Here is a 22,454-nt window from a genome sequence, read left to right on the forward strand (position 1 = left end):
AAAAACCCTTTTGGCAGCAATTCCAGCTTCAGGTTGTTCTGGCTAAGTCTCCACACACTTTACACACCTGGATTTAGGCAGTTTATTCCATTCTTACTGGCAGATACTCTCAAGCTCTGCTTGAATGGATGGGAAGTGTCTGTAAACTGCTGTCTTCAGGTCTCCTCACAGATGTTTAAGTCAGCGCTTTGGTTGAGCCACTCAAGGATGGTCTTCAGACTTGGCCTTGAAGCCACTCCAGCATTATCTTGACTGTATGCTTTGGGTCATTGTCATACTGAAAGGTGAACCGTCAACTCCAGTCTGAGAGCAGGTTTGCTTCAAGGACTTTTCTGTATTTGCGTACCTTCATCCTCCCGTCATTTCTAAACAGTCTCCCTGTCTCTGCATCCCCATAGCCCGATGCTGCCACCACCATACTTCCCCTTAGAGATGGAGTTAAGCAGTGCCTGGTCTGCACCAGACAATGTTTAAAGTTCTGCCCAAAGAGTTCAATTTTTGTCACAACAGATTGCACTTGGAGTCCTTTAATTGCTGTTTGGCAAACTCTTAAGTGGGCTGCCATGTGTACCTGAATGCTGCTGAGATGGCTGGGAACCAGACAGGCTCTTCCATATCAGCAGAAGACGTTCTTAACTCTGTTAGAGTGACCATTAGGTTCTTGGTCACCTCCCTAACTAAGGTCCTTCTTGCCTGGTTGGCCAGATAGCCAACTCCAGGAAGAGTCCTACTTGTCCCAAACCTCTTCCATTTTCACAATTATTGAGCACACTGTGCTGCTGATGATCTAGTAATGGACACTGTGAAGCATCCCTCTTGAAGGTCAGGAATTCAGATCTTGTCTCTCCATCAGATTTGTCCATATGATTAATAAAAACATCATCAAGGCAATCTTAGTTCTGTGTAGCAGATGTACAAGTGTCACTTGGTCACCATATATAGTAGTTAGTAGTATTGCCGTGTAGTCAGAGTGTAGTCAGAGGCAGCCTTAGGGGTGTGTGGGGCCTCTGGCTGACCAACCACACGTGGGGGCCAGTTATGTCAAACACTGTTACCGGTATGTGTAGAGCATAGAAACTTGCTTGCAAATTTAATAAAAATAATGCTAATATACACTGGATTTTCTCATTGCAGTATTCAGCTACATTTTTGCAAGATAGCGCGTGGACTTCATCAAAATTTAATGATATAATCTATTAATAAAGTGAAATTCATAATTCATGACAATACCACGACAGTGCGAAATGCGATGAGGTGTCATGCGGAAATTAGCAGGGCCTCTTCTAGAAAACATACCCAAATTGCAAGAATACTCAGAGTCTCGATATGCTGGATGTCATAGATATCACTCACGTTGATGTCATGTTAGCCGGTTACGTTTTTGTGCATTAATATTCGGACATGTTTATGGCCTACAAATAAAATGTGAGTTTCAGTGTTTCGATAGGAAGTGTGAAATTAAGACAGAGGTATCATCATGAAATCTCCAGGTTTTGAGACGAAAATCCACTTTTCTTGCTGTTCCGATTGGAAAAGTCATTGATGACATCTTCGTCGTCTAATCTAGATGCAGTGTCTATTCCTATAGATAAGAGAAGCCAACCCAGCGACTGATGGCCTAGACTTATTTTAGGAAGAGATTATACTGGTGATCCTTTTCGGGCGATGAAGGTGGACTGTGGAATGTTTTCAAAGACATACATGGATGGAATTCGACCTTGAAGAGGGATTTTAAAAGGGTTCCTCTTAGAAGCATCTCAAATATATATATACTGGAGAATATAACTTGACAACTCCGCTCGAACGGGACACAAGGACCTCAAAAGCGGAGACCCTTAGGTGCAGGGCCTGGCACGGTCGCCCCGCTTGCCACACCCAGACGCTGCTCTTAAGTGTAGTGAAATTCTTCCTTGCATGCTATGTGTCAGAAAAGCCAAAGTCTGACTGCACTCTGATTTGATCCATGATCAGAAGATCTCGGCAAATGTTTCCTGAAATTTTACAGTATGAAAGCATTTAGAGGCCTACAGAGAGATCAAGGGTCTTTCTACAACAACAACAACATTTATTTCTATAGCACATTTTCATACAAATAATGGAGCTCAAAGTGCTTTACATGATGAAGAAAGAGAAAAAAAGACAAAATAAGTAAGAATTAAAATAAGGAAACACTAATTAACATAGTATAAAAGTAAGGTCCGATGGCCAGGGAAGACAGAAATCAGTATATAATCAGTATATATCAGGAATCCGTTCTAATCAGTATATAAGCACAACATCTTAGTTTAGAAGTATGAATGGTTAGGAAGGTGAAAAAGTGTATGAAAGACTGCATTCTCATATTGTGTTGTCACCTGCCCAGCGTCACACAGACTGGCATTCCTCGCTTTGCTGTACTTAACAGGCAGCTGCCAGACACTCATAACTCCAACTCAAGTGTCAGCTCTCTCCTCAGAGAAGGCCTCTCTTTGGGTGTGGCATCTTATCTGATAAGACTGATCAATCATCCAGAGGTGTCTCCATGATGAACCCCTTAAACATTTGCTTAGCAAACAAAGGGGCTGTAAATTAAAAAATGGCAACCTTGAGGGCCAAAACTTTGCATGGGTTGTCAGTCCAAAGGTTAGGCTTTTGTGCATCCGAGAAACCAATGGCAAAATATCCGCTCCTTCCTTGATAACCTATTGCAAGCACTAAATGTGGGCTCTCTGGATGCTGTCTGTGCTCTCAGCCTGGCTGTGACTTTTGTGTCTGTCCTGGCACAAGATGGGAATCGGTTACAGTGGGGTCCCAGTCCGCAATATACGACGTGAGCGTCATTATGCATATGGGAGAAGAACTGAAGCACCCTGAGAAAAGATCACAAGTAGACACAAGTATAATATGCTACCTCCACATTGACTGCAAGCAGATTTAGGGTCACCATCACAAACCAATGTGTCACCCCTTCAGTAATCCGATGCACTATTATTTACTGTCATGTTTATTTCATAACGAAATGTTCCCTTTGAGCACACCATTCATTCATTCGTGATTAATGAATCATCCAATTAATCTGCTAATTATCATTAATTAGGCTCATTAATGATTAATTAGCCTAAACAATTAAATTGTTGTGATTATATTTCCAACAACAACATTTATTTCTAGAGCACGTTTTCATACAAATAATGTAGCTCAAAGTGCTTTACAAGATGTAAAAAGAAAAATATAAAAATAAGATTAGGCAGTGCTAAATAACAAAGAATAAAATAAGATCAGATGGCTGGGAGAACAGAAAAAAACAAAAATACAACAAAATCTGCAGGGGTTCCAAGGCCACGAGACCACCCAGCCCCCTGTAGGCATTCTACCTAACATCAAACTTCTGGCCTTTAATCCATCAATGGAGGGACATCACGGTGCTTTGATCAGGTGGTGGGGGCGCAGATAAGCAGCACAGAAAACTGGGAAAAGAACAGCAGAGAAAGTAGGGGTTAGTACGGATATAATAAAAATGATAATTCAATGCATATACGGAATATCAGGGTTACACTAAAATGAAACTATAAGAAAGCCATGTTACAGTAATGTGTTTTATCAGTTTTTTAAAGTGCTCCACCGTATTATCCTGGAAGTTTTCTATCAGTCAGCTATTCCAGATTTGAGGAGCATAACAGCAGAAGGCCACCTCACCACTTCTTTTAGGTTTAGCTCTTGGAATTCTAAGCAGACCCTCATTTGACGATCTAAGGTTACAATTTGGAGTGGAAGATGAGAGGCATTCTGAAATATAGGATGGAGCAGATGATTGAAGGCTTTGTAAACCATAAGCCGTATTTTAAAGTCAATTCTAAATGACACAGGTAACCAGTGTAGTGATGCTAAGACTGGTGTGATGTGATCGGATTTTCTTTTCCTAGTTAAGATTCCAGACCTAAACAATTTAAAACCTCCTCTGTTTATTATTCCCCTTTTCCAGCTTTTCTAAATAGGTCATTGTTTCCCAAAATTCTACGCAATGCTTTGGCAACTCAAGGGTCTTAAGCTGTGAAATCTGGGGTGAGCAAGTTGAGTCCTACTGTGGCAGCATGTTGTGATTTAGCCGTCTTATATATCTGGCCATCAAATTGATTGCTTAGTTCACTTTTTTTTCTACATATTTTCACATTTAGAAATGTCTGGCGTATTTTTTTAGAAAATGTTTATGGAGATTTTTTTTTGTTCTCCATCTGTGTCAGACGTCAATGGCGGTGTGGGCTCAGACTTTGTGGGTGTAGCTGTGAGCGGACAGAAATCCTTGCGGCCATGGAGTGTTTAATGGGGAAATTGGCTGACTGCTCTTTCACAGGCGAGTGTGATGTGTACAGCCATTCCCCATTGACGCTCCATGGGTCATTAGTGAAAGCATTTGCAGCAGTAAGTGTAAAGTTCACACAAACATTAGGAAATTTTCTTTCACACAGAGTACCACAAACACATGGAATAAGTGACCAGGTAGTGTGGACCTTCAAAACAAGACTTGATGTTGTTTTAAAAGAATTAAGTGGATAGGACAGGCGAGCTTTGGTTGGCTGAATGGCCCATTCTTGTCTGGATTTTTCTAACGTTCTAACAGGGATGAAAGCAGTTTGAGCAGGAGAGAAGAATAGAATAAGAAATTGAGGAAGGAATTATTAGTGTAAAGAGAAAAACCAGAATCAGTAGTTTGGAGGAATTAAATGGATGGAGTTGACAAGCATTTTTTTAAAAAAAAGTAATTTTGACATCACTTCTGTAGAGAGGGGTCCCACATCTGTCCATTTTTTTGACCATTGACTGCACCACAAACAATGCACACATCACAAAACACCAAATACATTTGTGCAATGTTTGCAGGAACCCTGACTTGAGAGTGTAATGTGGACGGATAACCATAGTTGTTGCCGTAGTTTATTTGCAACCTGTATGAATATTTTTCAATAATGTTTCTTAAAATAATTGTTTTATTGTTGTTTTGTGGTTTAATATTTCTTTTGGCTACATCATCAATACTTTCTTGTTTATAGATTTTGGATATAGCCACCATTTTGTGCATTTATTTCTTGTCATGGTGGTTGCCATGTTGTTTTTGGGAGTAGTGCTGTGTTGTTTCCACTTGACATCAGGAAGTTGCCTCACATGACAGGTTTCGAAGATTCAGCAGAAATTCACTTCCTCATCCAAGTTGCAGATTCAAAACATTTTTCAAATTGCTCATTCAAACTCATTTTACTATACAGTCTCTGATAATGACTTCTTTGCTTTTGTTTGTTTGAGCTTGATTTTGGTCTCTCATTTTGACCTTGATGCTCACTCTTTATAATCTCCTGGTATTGACCTCTTTTTGGTTTTGATCTTTTCTCCTGGCTAACTCTCAAGACCCTGTCAGCTTGCAGACATTACACTAGTAACCAACCAAGATGGCGCCGGGAAAAGACACAATTAATTTTTAACATTAGTAAAACCACTCCAAAGCAAAAAAACTAATCATAAAATTGGAATCTGTGACCCCCATAAAACTCATAACAAAGTAAAACAATCGTGACATAAATTATATTTTAGCACTTTGTTTATATTAAGTAATCAATATTCGGGGTACAATGAACATTAGAACACTCTAGACGAAAACATGCCATTCAGCCCAACACAGCTCACCAGTCCTATTCGCTTAATTCTTCTAAATAAAAACATCAAGTCGAGTTTTGAAAGTCCCTAAAGTCTTACTGTCTACCACACTACTTGGTCACTTATTCCAAGTGTCTATCGTTCTTTGTGTAAAGAAAAACTTCTTAATGTTTGTGCGAAATTTCCCCTTAACAAGTTTCCAACTGTGTCCTTGAGTTCTTGATGAACTCATTTTAAAGTCACCGTCTCGATCCACTGCACTAATTCCCTTCATAATTTTAAACACTTCAGTCAGGTCACCTCTTATTCTTCTTTTGCTTAAACTCTAAAGGCTCAGCTCTTTTAATCTTTCCTCATAACTCATCCCCTGTAGCCCTGTAGCCTAGTTGCTCTTCTCTGGACCTTTTTTTCTATTGCTGCTTTATCCATTTTGTAGCCTGGAGACCAAAACTGCACCCAGGACTCCAGATGAGGCCTCACCAGTGTGTTATAAAGCTTGAGCAGAACCTCCTGTGACTTGTACTCCACACATCAAGGCGCTATATAACCTGACATTCTGTTAGCCTTATTAATGGCTTCTGAACAACTTTTGGCAGTTGATCGCGTCGAGTCCACTACGACTACTAAGTCCTTCTCATAAGGTGGACTCTTGATTTTCAGATCTCCTCATTGTATATTCAAACCTCACATTTTTACTTCTATGTGTAATACTTTACATTTACTGACATTAAATTTCATCTGTCCAAGCCTGTATGCTGTCCAAGTCCCTCTGTGATGATATAACGGATTCCAAATTATCTGCTAATCCACCTATCTTGGTATCATCTGCAAGCTTAACCAGCTTGTTAACCACCAGTGGTGGCTCTGAGGCTAGGGATCTGCACTGGCAATCGGAAGGTTGCTGGTTCAAATCCCGTAAATGCCAAAAAGAGACTCTGCTCTGTTGGGCCCTTAACCTGCAATTGCTGAACGCTTTGAGTAGTGAGAAAAGTGCTATATAAATGCAAAGAATTATTATATTCCTATCTAAATCATTTATATTTATTAAAAATAGCAGCGGCCCCAGTACTGCCCCCTGTTGGTCACCACTGTTAACATCTCCCAATTCTGATGAGGTTCCTCACATCATCACCTTCTCCTTCCTGTGTCTGAGCCAATTCTGCGCCCACCTACACACCACACCCTGAACTTTTAGTTTGATGCCCACCCTCTCATGTGGCACCTCATCAAATTCTTTCTGAAAGTTCAGATAAATAATATCATGTGCTCCACTCTGATCATATTCTTTTGTTGCCTCATCATAGAATTCCAGCATGTTAGTAAAACACGACCTCCCTCTTCTGCGCCCATGCTGAGTGTTCCTAATACCTCCTGTCCTTGCCAGGTGTTGCTCAATCTTAGGCTTAATAATTCCTTCTATTAATTTTCCTGTGATGTATGCTAACATTGGGCTCTGTCAGGAAAAGGCCATTGAAATGAATCAGAATGAATGTAGTTGCAGCCATTAAGATGCTCACAAAGTCTTCCATCTGTCAGCTGAGGTGTTGTCCGTGCTCAGGCCATTCTCTTCCCCAGGTGCTGTTGGAGTGTGCTGAAGTGTGTTGAAGTCTGGAGGGTCACAATTAAAAAATCCCAGAGTTGAGCAAGACAGCAGTTGTGGTGCTCCAGCATGTCTGGGGTCCAGCGGTTATTATTTGGGCCGGGGTTTTGATGGTTCCCCCTCTCCCATTTTGGCATTGCTTTTTTTATACCTTAGGCCTAAATCACAACAAGTGTTGTAAACATGAGTCGCACGTTCAGTCCCATTGACGTCCATATGCTTAACATCAGGAAGTCATTTTAATTAAAATGCCACAAAGGAAATGAGAGTCGGATCTGATCATGGATCACTTGAAGTCTCTTCAATTATTGTGTGTAAGATGCAAGTCTTTTGCTTAATTCCTTTGAAATATAACATAAACTTTGACTGGGTGCTGAAATATTAGGGAATGACATTTTTGATGACACTAGAAATTCAGTTCCATTTTGGAGCCGGCCCCAATGAGAACTATCCTGAACACCAGAAGTCACCATAATGATTTTGGAGTTTGGGAGCCCCATGAGGACACTCAAGTGGTCTGCACTGATGATGTGTATTTGCTTTGTCTTTTGTAGGCTTGGCTTGGTGTACAGAACATGAGACTCGACTGGTGAAGGAACTGTTCAATGGCTATAACAAAGTGGTCCGGCCAGTGGAAGACCACCGCGATCCAGTCGTGGTAACGGTTGGCCTGCAGCTCATACAGCTTATAAGTGTGGTAAGTTATCCTTTGTGAGGACCTGACTTTGTTTTTCCATAATGTTAATTGGGCAGCACAGTAGCTTGGCGCTTAACACTGCTGCCTCATGAATCCAGTCTTGCATTACTGTCTAAATAGAGTGTGTAAGTTTACCCCGTCTTTGTGCGGGTTTTCCTTCAAGTTCTCCCTCATCTTCAAAGATGTGCAGGTTTGGTTGATTGGTGACTCTAAATTTCCTATGTTGCACCCAACACCTTAAAATGAGTTTATGTGGACTTGACCATGTAATTATGTATTCAGTATGTACAGTATGTAATGCAACCTTTGAAAATGCTCTTCTGACAGGATGAAGTGAATCAGATTGTAACGACCAACGTGAGGCTGAAGCAGGTAATGTTCATTTTTTAATTTTTTTTTTATCCTTTATTGAATTTATTAAATGCGTTTAACATTCCATACAATCAAGTTATATTTAACAAAACTAAATTCAAATCATGAGAAAGAGAGGAAGGCCAACAGCCACACTGTTGAGAGTAGTAAAGAGAGAGTCTTTTCCACCAACAACAACAACATTTATTTCTAGAGCACATTTTCATACAAATGACGTACTCAAAGATGCTTTACAAGATGAAGAAAGAAAAAAAATATAAAAATAAAATTAGGAAATACTAAGTAATAAAGAATAAAGTAAGGTCCGATGGCCAGGGAGGACAGAAAAAACAAAACAAAAAAAAAACTCCAGACAGCTGGAGAAAAAAACAAAATCTGCAGGGGTTCCAAGGCCACGAGACCACCCAGCCTCCACTGGGCATTCTACCTAACATAAATGATCTCAATCAGTCCTCAGGGTTTTCAGGCTTCATGTAGGAGAATTAGACAATGATGGTCATGTGGACCTCTGGCCTTCAATCCGTCAATGGAGGGACTGCACGGTGCTTTTATCAGGTAGTGGTGGCGCAGATCACCATCACAGAAAACCAGTAAAATAACAGCAGAGAAAGTAGAGGTTAGTATGGATTTCAGAGCCATGAAAAAAAATTATTAAATGCATATACAGAATATCAAGGTTACACTACAACAACATTTATTTATATAGCACATTTTCATACAAATAATGTAGCTCAAAGTGCTTTACATGATGAAGAAAAGAGAAAAAAAAGACTAAGAATTAAAATAAGACAACACTAATTAACACAGAATAAGAGTAAGGTCCGATGGCCAGGGAGGACAGGAAAAAAACAAAAAAAAACTCCAGACGGCTGGAGAAAAAAATTAAAATCTGCAGTGGTTCCAGACCACGAGACCACCCAACCCCCTCTGGGCACTAAAATGTAGCTATGAGAAAGCCATCTTAAAATAATGAGTTTTTAGCAGTTGTTTAAAGTGCTCCACTGTATTAGCCTGGCGAATTTCTGTCGGTCAGCTATTCCAGATTTTAGATGCATAACAGCAAGTGGATTAGAGGTGGATTCAAATTGTTCTATCATGGTGTGGATGGGAGGAGAAATGGGGTAGGAGTTATTCTGAAGGAACAGTATACCAAGAGTGTTTTGGAGGTGAAAAGAGTGTCAGGCAAAGTAATGATTATGAAGTTGGAAATTGGAGGTGTGATGATGAATGTTGTTAGCGCATATGCACTGCAAGTTGGGTGTGCGATGGAGGAGAAAGAAAATTTTTGGAGTGAGTTGAATGAAGTGATGAACAGTGTCCCCAAGGGACAGAAAGTGGTGATTGGAGCAGATTTCAGTGGACATGTTGGTGAAGGGAACACGTTAGATGAGGAGGTGATGGGTAGGTATGGTGTCAAGGAGAGGAATGAAGAAGGTCAGAGGAACATAGGGTGACGTGCAAAAGTGGAGGAAGATGCACACAGGTAGATTATATCCAATGCAGAAGAGTCAATCTGAAGGAGATTGAAGACTGCAACGTGGTGGGAGAGGAAAGTGTAGTTAGGCAACATAGGATGGTGGTTTGTAGGATGACGTTGGAGATCAAGAAGAGGAAGAGAGTGAGGGAAGAGCCAAGGATCAAGTGGTGGAAGTTGAAAAAGGAAGACTGCAAGGTTGAGTTTAGGAAGATGGTGAGACAGGCACTGGGTGGCAGTGAAGGGTTACCAAACAACTGGGAAACTACAGCAGATGTAGTAAGGGTGACAGTAAGAACGGTGCTTGACGTGACATCTGGACAGAGGAAGGAGGAAAAGGAAACCTGGTGGTTGAATGGGGAAGTACATGAGAGTATACAGAGGAAGAGGATGGCAAAGAAGAAGTGGGATAGTCAGAGAGATGCAGAAAGTCGACAAGAGTACAAGGAGATAAGGTGCAAGGTGAAGAGAGAGGTGGCGAAGGCTAAAGAAAAGGCGTATGATGAGTTGTGTGAGAGGTTGGACACTAAGGAGGGAGAAAAGGTCTGGTGGGCTAGACAGAGGGACTGAGCTGGGAAAGATGTGCAGCAGGTTAGGGTGATAAAGGATAAAGATGGAAACGTACTCACAAGCAAGGAGAGTGTGTTGAGCAGATGGAACAAGTACTTTGAGAGGCTGATGAATGAAGAGAACAAGAGAGAGAAGAGGTTGGATGATGTGAAGATAGTGAATCAGGAAGTGCAACGGATTAGCAGGGAGGAAGTAAGGACAGCTATGAAGAGGATGAAGAATGGAAAGGATGTTGGTCCAGATGACATACCTATGGAAGCATGGAGGTGTTTAGAAGTGATGGCAGTGGAATTTTTAACCAGATTATTTAATGGAATCTTGAAAAGTGAGAGGATGCCTGAGGAGTGGAGAAGAAGTGTACTGGTACCGATATTTAAAAATAATAATAATAATAATAATTCTTTGCATTTATATAGCGCTTTTCTCACTACTCGAAGCTCTTAGCAATTGCAGGTTAAGGGCCTTGCTCAAGGGCCTAACAGAGCAGATTCCCTTTTGGCATTTTACGGGATAAGGGGGATGTGCAGGACTGCAGTAACTACAGGGGGATAAAATTGATGAGCCACAGCCTGAAGTTATGGGAAAGAGTAGTGGAAGCTAGGTTAAGAAGTGGGGTGATGATTAGTGAGCAGCAGTATGGTTTTATGCCAAGAAAGAGCACCACACATGCGATGTTTGCTCTGAGGATGTTGATAGAGAAGTTTAAAGAAGGCCAAAAGGAGTTGCATGGCATCTTTGTGGACCTGGAGAAAGCATATGACAGGGTGCCTTGAGAGGAGCTGTGGTATTGTATGAGGAAGTTGGGAGTGACAGAGAAGTATGTAAGTTTTGTACAGGATATGTACGAGGGAAGTGTGACCGTGGTGAGGTCTGTGGTAAGAGTGACGGATGCATTCAAGGTAGAGGTGGGATTACATCAGGGATCGGCTCTGGGGCCTTTCTTATTTGCAATGATGATGGACAGGTTGACAGACGAGATTAGACAGGAGTCCCCATGGACTATGATGTTTGCTGATGACATTGTGATCTGTAGCGATAGTAGGGAGCAGGTTGAGGAGACCCTGGAGAGGTGGAGATATGCTCTAGAGAGGAGAGGAATGAAGGTTAGTAGGAACAAGACAGAATACATGCAAGGAGTAGAGTTGTCGAAGGTGGATGAGTTTAAATACTTGGGATCAACAGTACAGAGTAACAGGGATTGTGAAAGAGAGGTGAAAAATAGAGTGCAGGCAGGGTGGAGTGGGTGGAGAAGAGTGTCAGGAGTGACTTGTGACAGACAGGTATCAGCAAGAGTGAAAGGGAAGGTCTACAGAATGGCAGTGAGACCAGAAAGCAGGAGACAGAGCTGGAGGTGGCAGAGTTAAAGATGCTAAGATTTGCATTGGGTATGACGAGAATGGACAGGATTAGAAATGAGGACATTAGAGAGTCAGCTCAAGTTGGACGGTTGAGAGACAAAGTCAGAGAGGTGAGATTGCGTTGGTTTGGATATGTGCAGAGGAGAGATGCTGAGTATATTGGGAGAAGGGCACCAAGGATAGAGCTGCCAGGGAAGAGGAAAAGAGGAAGGCCTAAAAGATGGTTTATGGATGTGGTGAGAGAGGACATGCAGGTGATTGGTGTGACAGAACAAGATGCAGAGGACACAAAGATATGGAAGAAGATGATCCGCTGTGGCAACCCCTAACGGGAGCAGCCAAAAGAAGAAGAAGATACATAACAGCAGAAGGCCACCTCACCACTTCTTTTAAGTTTAGCTCTTAGAATTCTATGCAGACCCTCATTTGATGATCTAAGGTTACGATTTGGAGTGTAGTGTGACAGACATCCCCAGATATAGAATGGAGGAGATTATTGAAGGCTTTGTAAACCGTAAGCAGTATTTTAAAGTCAATTCTAAATGACACAGGTAACAAATGTAGTGACACCAAGACTGGTGTGATGTGCTCCTAATTTTATTTACCTAGTTAAGATTGTGGCACCTGCATTCTGCACTTGTAATCGATTGTCTTTTTTTGGGTGGTCCAGAGAGAAGTGCATTACAGTAATCTAGTCGACTGAAAACAAAAGCGTGAACTCATTTTTCAGCATCCTGCAAAGTTATAAGAGGTCTAACTTTTGCTGTATTTAAGTGAAAAATGTTGTCCTAGTAATCTGATTAATATGTGATTTAAAATTTAATATAAATGCTTATTCTAAATTGTTATTGATTTAGTTCCTGCCAGGTTTTTAAAAAGTTCTACACAGATCCTCTAAGTGCAAATTTGATTTTTTCCAATTTTAGATAATATATAACATCAGTTACCCACTGACTTAAAAGAGGAGAATTAGGATTCTTCTAGTTGAGTGAAACAAGTCTACGTGCTAATAGTGAAGTAAAGACGATTATAGTTTGTTTGTCCCTCTGTGAGCCCACCAAACACAGCTGTTAGTGGATTAGGAGGGATTGTGACACCAAGTCTGTCTGATAGGGATTTAAAGACTTTGGTCCAGAATGATGTTAATTTGGTGCAGGCCCAAAACATGTGGCCTAATGAGGCTGGAGCTCGATTGCAACGTTTGCAGGTTGAATCTTGCCCTGGAAACATTTTGGACAATTTTAAATGAGACAGATGTGCTCAATAAAAGATTTTAAGTTGAATAATCAAATATTTTGCTTATATAGAGCTAGAATGAATTCTGTGCATTGCTGCCTTCCACTCTGTTTCTGAAGTAAGAGATCCATTTCCCACTGTACTCTGGGATCTTTAAAAAGAAGGGACTTTAAAATGTTTTTATATATTATAGAAATGCTGTCTGAGTCCCCAAGACTGATCAATATCCCATCTAGAATGGAAATATGTAGAAGGTGAGGAAAACTGGGCAGATTTTGTTTAGCAAAGTTTCTAATTTGGAGATAGTGTGTTGTGTTGATGGGAGATTCAGTTTGGAGTGTAATTGTTCATAGGATGCAAAGACATTATTTATATACCAGTAATGGTACACTGCACAATACCGTGCAGTAAATACACTTGATTTGAGCATTCCTAGTTTTCATCCTCTCTCTCTGTACATTTAGCATTCGTTTGCTCAGAGGTTGATGTGCTTGCTGCTTCCTCAGCAGCTCTTCTTTTCTCCACCTTAGCAGCCTGCTTCTTCCCTTCTTTCGACGGCATCTTTTCACGTTAAAACTGATTAAGTCAGTGTTTGTGTTGCAATTACTTAGTACGGCCGCTGCCGAAAGTTGATTCTAAAATAAAATAAAAATAAAAAGAGGAATAACCTTGGAGGTCAATCATCACCCCAAAAGCAGACACTAGATGTCACGTAGTATATGTGTCCCAAATTTCAGGTCAGTAGTTCAAACGGTTTGCGAGCTACAGGTGATTTAAAATCCTGGACAGACAAACGAACAGCCACGGTAGCGTATTATATAGAAAGACAAATGTCCATTAAACTAGACCTCCGATGTTAGGTGCTTTGTAGCGAGTAGAGGCAGAGTCAAAGTTTTAATAATCTTAGAAGTGGCCAAGTGCCATCTAGAACATACCTAGTAGGTGGGGTATTATGTTTCTACTTAAAATATGACTTATATTTCTCAAGGATAATGGCCTGCATATGCATTTCATTGGACTATAACCTAATCTTTTGAGCTACTGTATGTCCCTCGAACCTGCCAATTATTTTTATGACCTTTACACGAATATTGCGTTTATAGAACATTTTTTAGTGCTATACTGTGCCCACTGCGGAGAACAAAATTGGTATTCCTGTGTGATGCCCCAGACCTGCAGCCATGGTCATCTTCCTGTTTCCTGAACTTCGATAGCCATGAAACTGAGATGGATTAGTGCAGTAAAACAAGAAAGGATGGTGTAAAAAAAATTGCTTAGTCTATTTTATTCCAAATTAAACAGGCAGTGTCCAGTAAATAAGTGCAGTGCAATCCATTTTTCAATAAATAAAGAATCCAATAAATATTCAATAAAAGCAAGTGCTCAGTGGAAGTTAAACTCTGTCTAATAAATAATCCAAATACACAGATTAATAATCAAGTCTATAATACAGAAGTAAAATCGGGTTCTTTCTGCCTTGTCTCTCATGTGCCTCACTCCATCTCTCTCTTCTGTCTCCTCCATAGTGAGGCTGGGGCACCGACAAGTGCAGTCATCCATTAAACAGCTTTCGGCCCAGCCACCTCAGCTGGTTATTGCTGGGACTCCCAAAGCTTGGATCCATTTTCCCACCACCATCTTTTGACATCCTTAGGATGATCTGCAAAGCCATTGGCTGGTCCTGCTACTTCAGTGCTCAGCAGGAGTGACCCACTCATGGACCGCCATTCTTTTTGCTCATCATGGAGCCTCCTCTCAACTGCCTTGCCTCCTGTCAACCACACCATCTCATACTCCTGGTTGCACTCTTTGTCAATTCCAGTCTTTCACGCTTCATTTGCTTCCAGCTCTCTTTTTTCCCTTCCTTTCTTCCATCCTTTCTGTCCTACCTAGACTCCTTATAAACTCTGGGGGTGCAGGTGCCTTGCTTAATGACCCATGAAGTTTTAATGCTAAATTGAGCGCTTAGCAATCAGCCAGTTTCCCCACCGCACACCCCTTAAATGACATGCATCCACACCTACCCAATTTGAACTACACTGTGTATATTTAAAAATCCCACACCACCGTGGACCCTTAACGTGCTTCACCACATGCTGCCAGTTCATTTTATTTCTTTAAGGCCACACTGCTTTCAACAAATGACTTGCTGAAACACTCCTATGATCTCTTAGAGACCATAACAATTAGAGTCAGCTATTCGTATGGTCAGCTTTACTGCTGATTGGGAATTAAGTGATGGTATCTCGTGACCGTTCAAGATAAAATAACTGTCTATGGATGAGAACAGTGTTTCAGTTTCTATACAAAAAGATGTAGGGCCTCGATAGACATTTAAGCTTGGCTAACACATCAGATAAGATATTTAACTACAAAGTAAAATTAATTTTACCTAAGGTCAAGTATAGTTACATAATGTATTCATAATAAACTATGGATTTATGACCTAATACAGCGTTTCTCAACCTTTTAAGTATTTGCGACCCGAGTTTTCATAACAGTTTTAATCGTGACCCCCTAACATTTTTTTGAAAGGAGCCCACAAATACCAATTTGTACTTTTTTAATTAATGATATATCATAGATGCATATTTTATTATACCTACTCAACTTTTATCGACATTTATCTAACATATTTATTTTTCTAGTATCAGAATGTAGTTTAAGTTAATTTGTTTTGGTTTCAATAGATGTATTTTTCATATTTTTGATTCTTGTTTTCTTTTTTTCACATCTTCACGCCCCCCTTTTTGTTACTTTGGGATCGCGCCCCACAGTTTGAGAACCGCTGACCTAATAAGTGTCAGTTGTCCTAGCAGCTGCAACTGGTATGAATAAGTAAACCATCAATGTTCCCAAGAGCATGCTTACTAAGAATATCATTGATCCTTATTGATCTATCAACTTGTGTGCTGTAATATTCTTTCTTTCTCCAGCAATGGGTTGATGTCAATTTAAAGTGGAATCCAGATGAGTACGGTGGGATAAAAAAGATCAGGATCCCTTCAACCGATATTTGGCGCCCAGATCTTGTCCTCTACAACAAGTAGGTGAAAATGAATATGCAGCTGAACATCTACTGCAAGCAGGCAGGATTTACTGTCCTTTTCTTATAGAAGTCCTCTCTTAAATCTGCAATCACTGTTTTGCAGTGCCGACGGTGACTTTGCCATTGTGCATGAAACCAAAGTACTTCTGGAACACAGTGGGAAGATCACCTGGAATCCTCCTGCTATTTTTAAAAGCTACTGTGAGATCATTGTGACGCACTTCCCATTTGACCTGCAGAATTGCAGCGTGAAGCTGGGCACCTGGACATATGATGGCACGTGTGTCGTTATCAACCCGGTAAGGAAATCTGGGGACTAGTCACTTGTCTGTATGTCCCTATAGCTCAGTAATTCAACAGGTTTAAGATGAAGATGCGCAGGCTTGTCGTTTGTTTGTCATGCATGCTTCTTCAAATTGAGAATATCTCACGGGAGGCCCCACACACTAGAAAACGAAGAATTCTGCAGCAGAAGACCACAGGCTGTCCTTCATTGCAAAATTCTTCCCCTTGGTGAACTTTTATTTAGTGACAGTATCTGTGCATTATTAGGGAAGTGCCACGAGGAGGGACAGGTATTCATAGTTGCTCCCAATGGTGGGTTTTGTCAGTGAAAGTTTGGTTTCGTCTGCATGCCAACTCCATGTACACCTTGCATTTAATATTTCCTCTGGCCAGCTTTTCAAGTCCTCTGTTTTCTATTGTTAATTGATTTTTGCATATTGAACTCTCCTTTGGCATCAATAAAATTATCAAGCTAGCTAGCTGACTGTCTGTATGTCTATCTAGCTAGCTATCTATTATATAGTGTCTTTGATATCTAGTTAATCATTAGTTATTAGGTTTATTTTTTGTGCTTTGTTGTACATTTTAAGGCCTTTCTACTCATTCAGGATGTTAGCAGCAGAGATGCATGAATGTAATCAAATATTTCAATGCATTTCTATAGTATTTTTAATTCAAATATTTGGGGAGGCACCATATCTGTAATTGAAAATGTGAATAGTCGTTTTATTTATTTTAAACTATTATTGTTGCTATTCATATGAAGGGGGATACCAAATCAAATATCCCAGCGATTCTAATAACATTCACTCTTAACTATTAATAAGGCACTAAAGAAAACTGTGTCTTAAAAGGTCGCCATGATTTTTTTTGCAGGTCATTTGTTTACCTGTGAATTGTATCAAAATATACTGTTATTTTATTTTGCACATTTTCATTTTATTAGGACAGCGACCGTCCAGACTTAAGCAACTTCATGGAAAGCGGAGAGTGGGTTATGAAAGACTATCGGAGCTGGAAGCACTGGGTCTATTATTCCTGCTGCCCTGACACCCCATATCTGGACATCACCTACCACTTCCTCATGTTGCGCCTACCTCTCTACTTCATTGTTAACGTCATTATTCCCTGTCTACTTTTTTCCTTCTTGACTGGACTAGTGTTTTATCTTCCTACTGACTCAGGTGTGTGGGTTGAGTTGGATTTGATTTTTTTTTTTTGGTCTGTTACAATTAATGTGCTTATTTTTAACAGATTACGTAGGCACTACTTGGTGCAGAAACATTAAATGTCAATTGTTTTTGCTGGAAGCCATACTGTTCATCCATCTTTAAAAATCCTCTTTTTTCATTATTTGGCACATTTCTTCAAATAGTTTTTTTATGCTTTGAAAGGATTCTCTGGCATTTAATTTCATAAATAGGTGCAAAGTTTAGCATAGTTACCACCAAGTTCCAACGACCTACGCTTGAATCTCTTTGGAGTTTGCATGTTCCTTTTTTTCTATTTGTTTTTTTTCCCCTAAGTGATCCAGTTTTCTCCCACTTGGTAAAAACCTGAACATTGGGCTGGCTGGGAATTCTACTTTGAGAGTGAGTGTGGGTGTGTGTCTGTGAGTGCAGCCAACAGTTGAATAGCATGACACCTGGCATTAGTTCCTGTATTTCATCTGATGCTGCCACAATAAATCCTGGTTCCCTGTGACCCTATAATGGAAAAATAAGATTAGAAAATGGATGAATGCAACGTAAAACGTCTGGTTTCCTTCATTAATAAGATGAAGTTTGGTGCAAATTAAAAAAATGACAAAACATTAAAGAGTACTTACCTTTCTGACATCTGGGCTGCTTATAGCAATCACCTGAGCTTATGTTGATACAGCAAAACAATTTTTATGTGGTACTGTGAATGTATCAATGATTACAGGAATGAGGAATAATCTCTGGCCAAACCTGAAGTTAAAACGATTAATTTTATGCCTCCCCCTCCCCTTGGCCCACAGCCTCTCTCTTCGATTCGCACTTATAAATCGGTACTGCAAGAGAACTCTGATACTTAGCATGATGAGAGATGTCGCAAAATCAACCAGAATATTCAAACAAATTATAGAAAAAAACCTGATCTAAATCCGTTAAATGGTTCTTTCGTGAAAAGCGGACAGACATACAGACCCGACTCAAATGGAGTCTGGCTTGTGAGTGAGAATGGGCCCATCCGGCTCCCTACTCCTGAGGTCCCGCCTCCCTTTCTCTTTGATTCACACTTACTAATTGCTGCTGCTAGTGAAATGTGATTCTTAGTGCGATGAGAGAAGTCGCAAAATCAACTGGAATATTCAAGCAAATTAAAGAAAAAAACTTGATCTAAATCCATTAAATAGTTCTCTCGTGAAATGCAGACAGATATACAGACCTGACTCAAATGGAGGCTGGCGTATGAGTGAGGAGGGCCCCGCCCGGCTCCCTACTCCTGAGGTTCTGCCTCCCCCTCCCCTTGGCCCACCTTCCTCGCTCTTCAATTTGGACCTACTAATCGCTACTGCAAGCGAACTATGATTCTTAGCGTGATGAGTGAAATCGCAAAATCAACTGGAATATTCAAGCAAATTATATAAAAAACTTGATCTAAATCCGTTAAATAGCTCTCTCGTGAAATGTGGACAGATATACAGACCCGACTCAAATGGACACTGACATGTGAGTAAGGAGGGCCCAGCCTGGCTCCCTACTCCTGAGGTCCCGCCTCCCTCTCTTTTCGATTCGGATCTACTAATCACTGTTGCAAGCAAACTTTGATTCTTAGTGCGATGAGAGAAGTCGCAAAATCAACAGGAATATTCAAGCAAATTATAGAAATAACCTTAATCTAAATCTGTTAAGTAGTTCTCTCGTGAAATGCGGACAAACATACTGTATAAACAGACTTTGGATTTTATATAGAGAGAGATTAGCACCTGCTAGGGAATAAAAGAAAAAAACTGTTGGCAGTTACATGAAGACTAACTGAAGTCACTGGTAACTGAACTCCTTCAAAATACAAATTCTGCAATAGCCTTCACTGGTCACTTCCCACAGAAATAAAGTCATTTCTTTTCTTGATAAAGCTCATTAGAAAAATGCGTAGTTCCCTTTGCTGCTCTTTATGGCAGGCAGACTGATAATGAGCCTCTCTTCTTGTTCCTGTAGGTGAGAAGATGACTCTGAGCATCTCGGTCTTGCTGTCCCTGACTGTGTTCCTTCTGGTTATTGTTGAGCTCATCCCTTCCACATCCAGCGCCGTGCCCCTAATTGGCAAATATATGCTCTTCACCATGGTGTTTGTCATCACATCCATCATCATTACAGTGATTGTGATTAACACCCACCATCGCTCTCCCAGCACACACACCATGCCCGAGTGGGTGCGCAAGGTGAGTTCAGCTATGAGAGGAAGAGGTAGGTTGATGTGGGCTACTGCTTGGGTTTAATTTATCTTTTCATTCAAGAAATCTTTCCCCTTTGTGGTTAAGCCTTTTTTAATATATTACTAGGTGGCACAGTGGTTAGCATTGTGGATCCAGCATCCAGGGGTCAATTAGTGCACCTAATTGTTGTCAGCAATGAGTTTACATTTTGTCCCTGTTGGTTTGGGTTTCTCCTGCACCCAAAAGGTGTGTTTTTTCTGGATGATTACTGATTCCAAATTGGCCTCTAGGAGTATGAGTGTGTTTGAGTATGACTGGCACCCTCTGTAGGACAGCACCGGCTGACACTGAGATGGCTAACATGCTGAAATAAGGCACTGCATAGAGCAACAGATGTTTTACATTGATATATGTGAAAAACTATTGCTTTGTATGCTTATCAGAAAATTGACTTTTTTGGAAAAATATTCAGTACGGAAGCTGAGAGAGGATGTGCAATATCGTTATTTTCTTTAAGTTGTTTCCTCGAGACTAATTTAATTGAGATCTTGAGAAAACAAAGTTTGTTTTCTCGAGATAACGGAATAATTTTATCGAGATGTTGAGTAAATGAAAATTTGTTTTCTTGAGATAACGGAATCATTTTATCGCGATCTCGAGAAAACTAAACTTAACCTTTGCTCCTGGCATCAGGCTTGCTTAGATTGCGACACGACACATATGCAGCTGAAGCCTTGCTAACTATCTTCTTAAATGATGGACACTAATGTTATTATTTTCTAAACTAAGGCATAAACATATTTCTGCTGCGTCAGCCCTTGATTGAACAAAAATGTGACGCACTAATCAATACAGTTCTGGGGTGTATTTTTCGTACGTGGATTACTCGTTTAGCCGGATGTAATTGTTGACGATTTGGCCTGATCCTGGATATGTCGGTTTTTCGAAACTCTTGCTGGATGTGTTGTCATAGCAACACATCCAAATCCTCAAACCTGCTTGGAGCAGGTTTGTTCGATGTAAACAAGGATTGGCTCACACACTTTATCAGTGTCCGTGCATGGAATTCATTCAGTCATGGCTTCACCATTCATGAATGAGCGACCAATTGATATCGGTGCGCAAATTATAAGAAGAGAATTTCATATAGAGAGGGTTTTGCGCGATCGGCAAGATCCTTTATTGCTCCCGGAGGAAATTCTTTTCGATAGGTACCACCTTATATTCGAAGTCAAACTAGGAGAAGTCGGGCTCTCACAACCACACAGACAGTATGCCGTGCTTTGAGGTTTTTTGCAAGCGGAACTTTTTTATATACTGTAGGTGATGCGGAAAATCTAAAAGTGCAGTTTGCCAGGCAATTCGTAAAGTCTGTTTGGCTCTGAAATATTTCCTTCGGGTTTTCATAGTGTTTCCTGGACACCTGCGTGGGCAGACAATAATAGAGGCGTTTCATGCCATTGCAGGTAGGTAATACACAGGTAAATACACCCACAGTTCCATAAAGAATCTCACAATCAGCCTAACATTCTCATTACCCAGGATTTCCAAATGTGATTGGGGCACATGGGACTGATCAGAGTGGAGTTTGATCAAACATTATTTGGAAAATGTACCTCTCCTCCTGATGAATAATCAGATGCAGTGTCTTCATCAAATATTTCACCTTTGTCAATATCTCATTGGTCAGACACAGGTTCTAGGGATATGACATTCCCTGCAACTGACCCAACAAAAAAAAGAGGGCTATATGGAACATACCTATGGCACACTTTGAGGACAAATATATGCAATGACCATCCTTTACCTGAAATGAAGTGACCACTGCATCCTGCCACAGGTTCTGAGGAGGAGCTTCCCCCTGGAATGCCCTCAGAAACAGGGCAATGGGCATTTTGCTGGAGAGCCAACTCTTCTGCAGGGGTTAGGTCTGGACCGCATGGACCTCCACCCGTTTTTTGCTTGTCTGCCATTTTATTAGCTTTAAAATGAATGTTTTTAATATTATATATGATTATTTATGTCAACAATTCTTTAAATAGTCGTATACCAATATTTACCAGTTTGAAGTATATTCTTATACTTCACTTTAACCTGTTCCCATGTTCTCCTTGTGCTCACATTTGATCTGGAATTATGACATATTAAATAATAATTAATCTGACACATACGAAATGAAATGCTGCATTCAGTAAGTACAATGCACACTACTTAAGCGTTTAATTTGTCGGCCACTTTTTGCCAGACGTCTTTTCTGGTTTGGGCTGCTTTTGCAGTGTTACCACTTGTGCATATTAAATCTTAAAATTCTTCATATCCTGCTCCGCTTGTGTGAAAAAAAATGTGCCCGTTCTTTCGTCATTTTGTTACAGCCTATCAAGAACTTGCTGATCATGTTTTCTAGACTCAATATATATGGGCTTTTCAATCAGCGTGCGCATTCATCTCGGATGATTAGATCCAGCTCGACTAATCTACTACACGGCTGCATTTGAAAAACCGACTTATCCCGGATGAGTTTCACCGGCATTAAGTTATCCAAGATGAGGCATCTGATCTCGGATGATTTAGGCGACGTATAGAAAATACCCCACCGCTGTTCTGCCATTTCAAACAGGACGTGGCTTCAATAAGCTAAACATTAAATGTTAGATACAATTATTTTATAATTTCGAGATCTCAATAAAATTAGTCCATTATCTCAAGGAAACAATTTAAAAAAATAACGGTGTTGTACATCCTCTCTTGGCTTCCGTAGGAATATGTAAATATAGCAAACAAAATC

General features: G+C 40.4%; 1 protein-coding gene across 2 annotated transcripts in view; it reads left to right on the forward strand.

Annotated features, from left to right (window-relative positions):
• The window catches only part of LOC114655349 (cholinergic receptor, nicotinic, alpha 1 (muscle)), a 156,799-nt gene that overhangs the window by 114,537 nt on the left and 19,808 nt on the right, over window positions 1-22,454 (forward strand). For both annotated transcript variants that reach the window (XM_028806259.2, XM_051930668.1), the window contains exons 3-8: window positions 7,780-7,922; window positions 8,250-8,294; window positions 15,869-15,978; window positions 16,085-16,280; window positions 17,213-17,450; window positions 19,452-19,675. In XM_028806259.2, the coding sequence (XP_028662092.1) occupies window positions 7,780-7,922; window positions 8,250-8,294; window positions 15,869-15,978; window positions 16,085-16,280; window positions 17,213-17,450; window positions 19,452-19,675 (956 nt within the window). The remainder of the gene's footprint in view (window positions 1-7,779; window positions 7,923-8,249; window positions 8,295-15,868; window positions 15,979-16,084; window positions 16,281-17,212; window positions 17,451-19,451; window positions 19,676-22,454) is intronic.

This window comes from Erpetoichthys calabaricus, chromosome 8 (assembly GCF_900747795.2).
Source record: "Erpetoichthys calabaricus chromosome 8, fErpCal1.3, whole genome shotgun sequence".
NCBI lineage: Eukaryota > Metazoa > Chordata > Cladistia > Polypteriformes > Polypteridae > Erpetoichthys > Erpetoichthys calabaricus.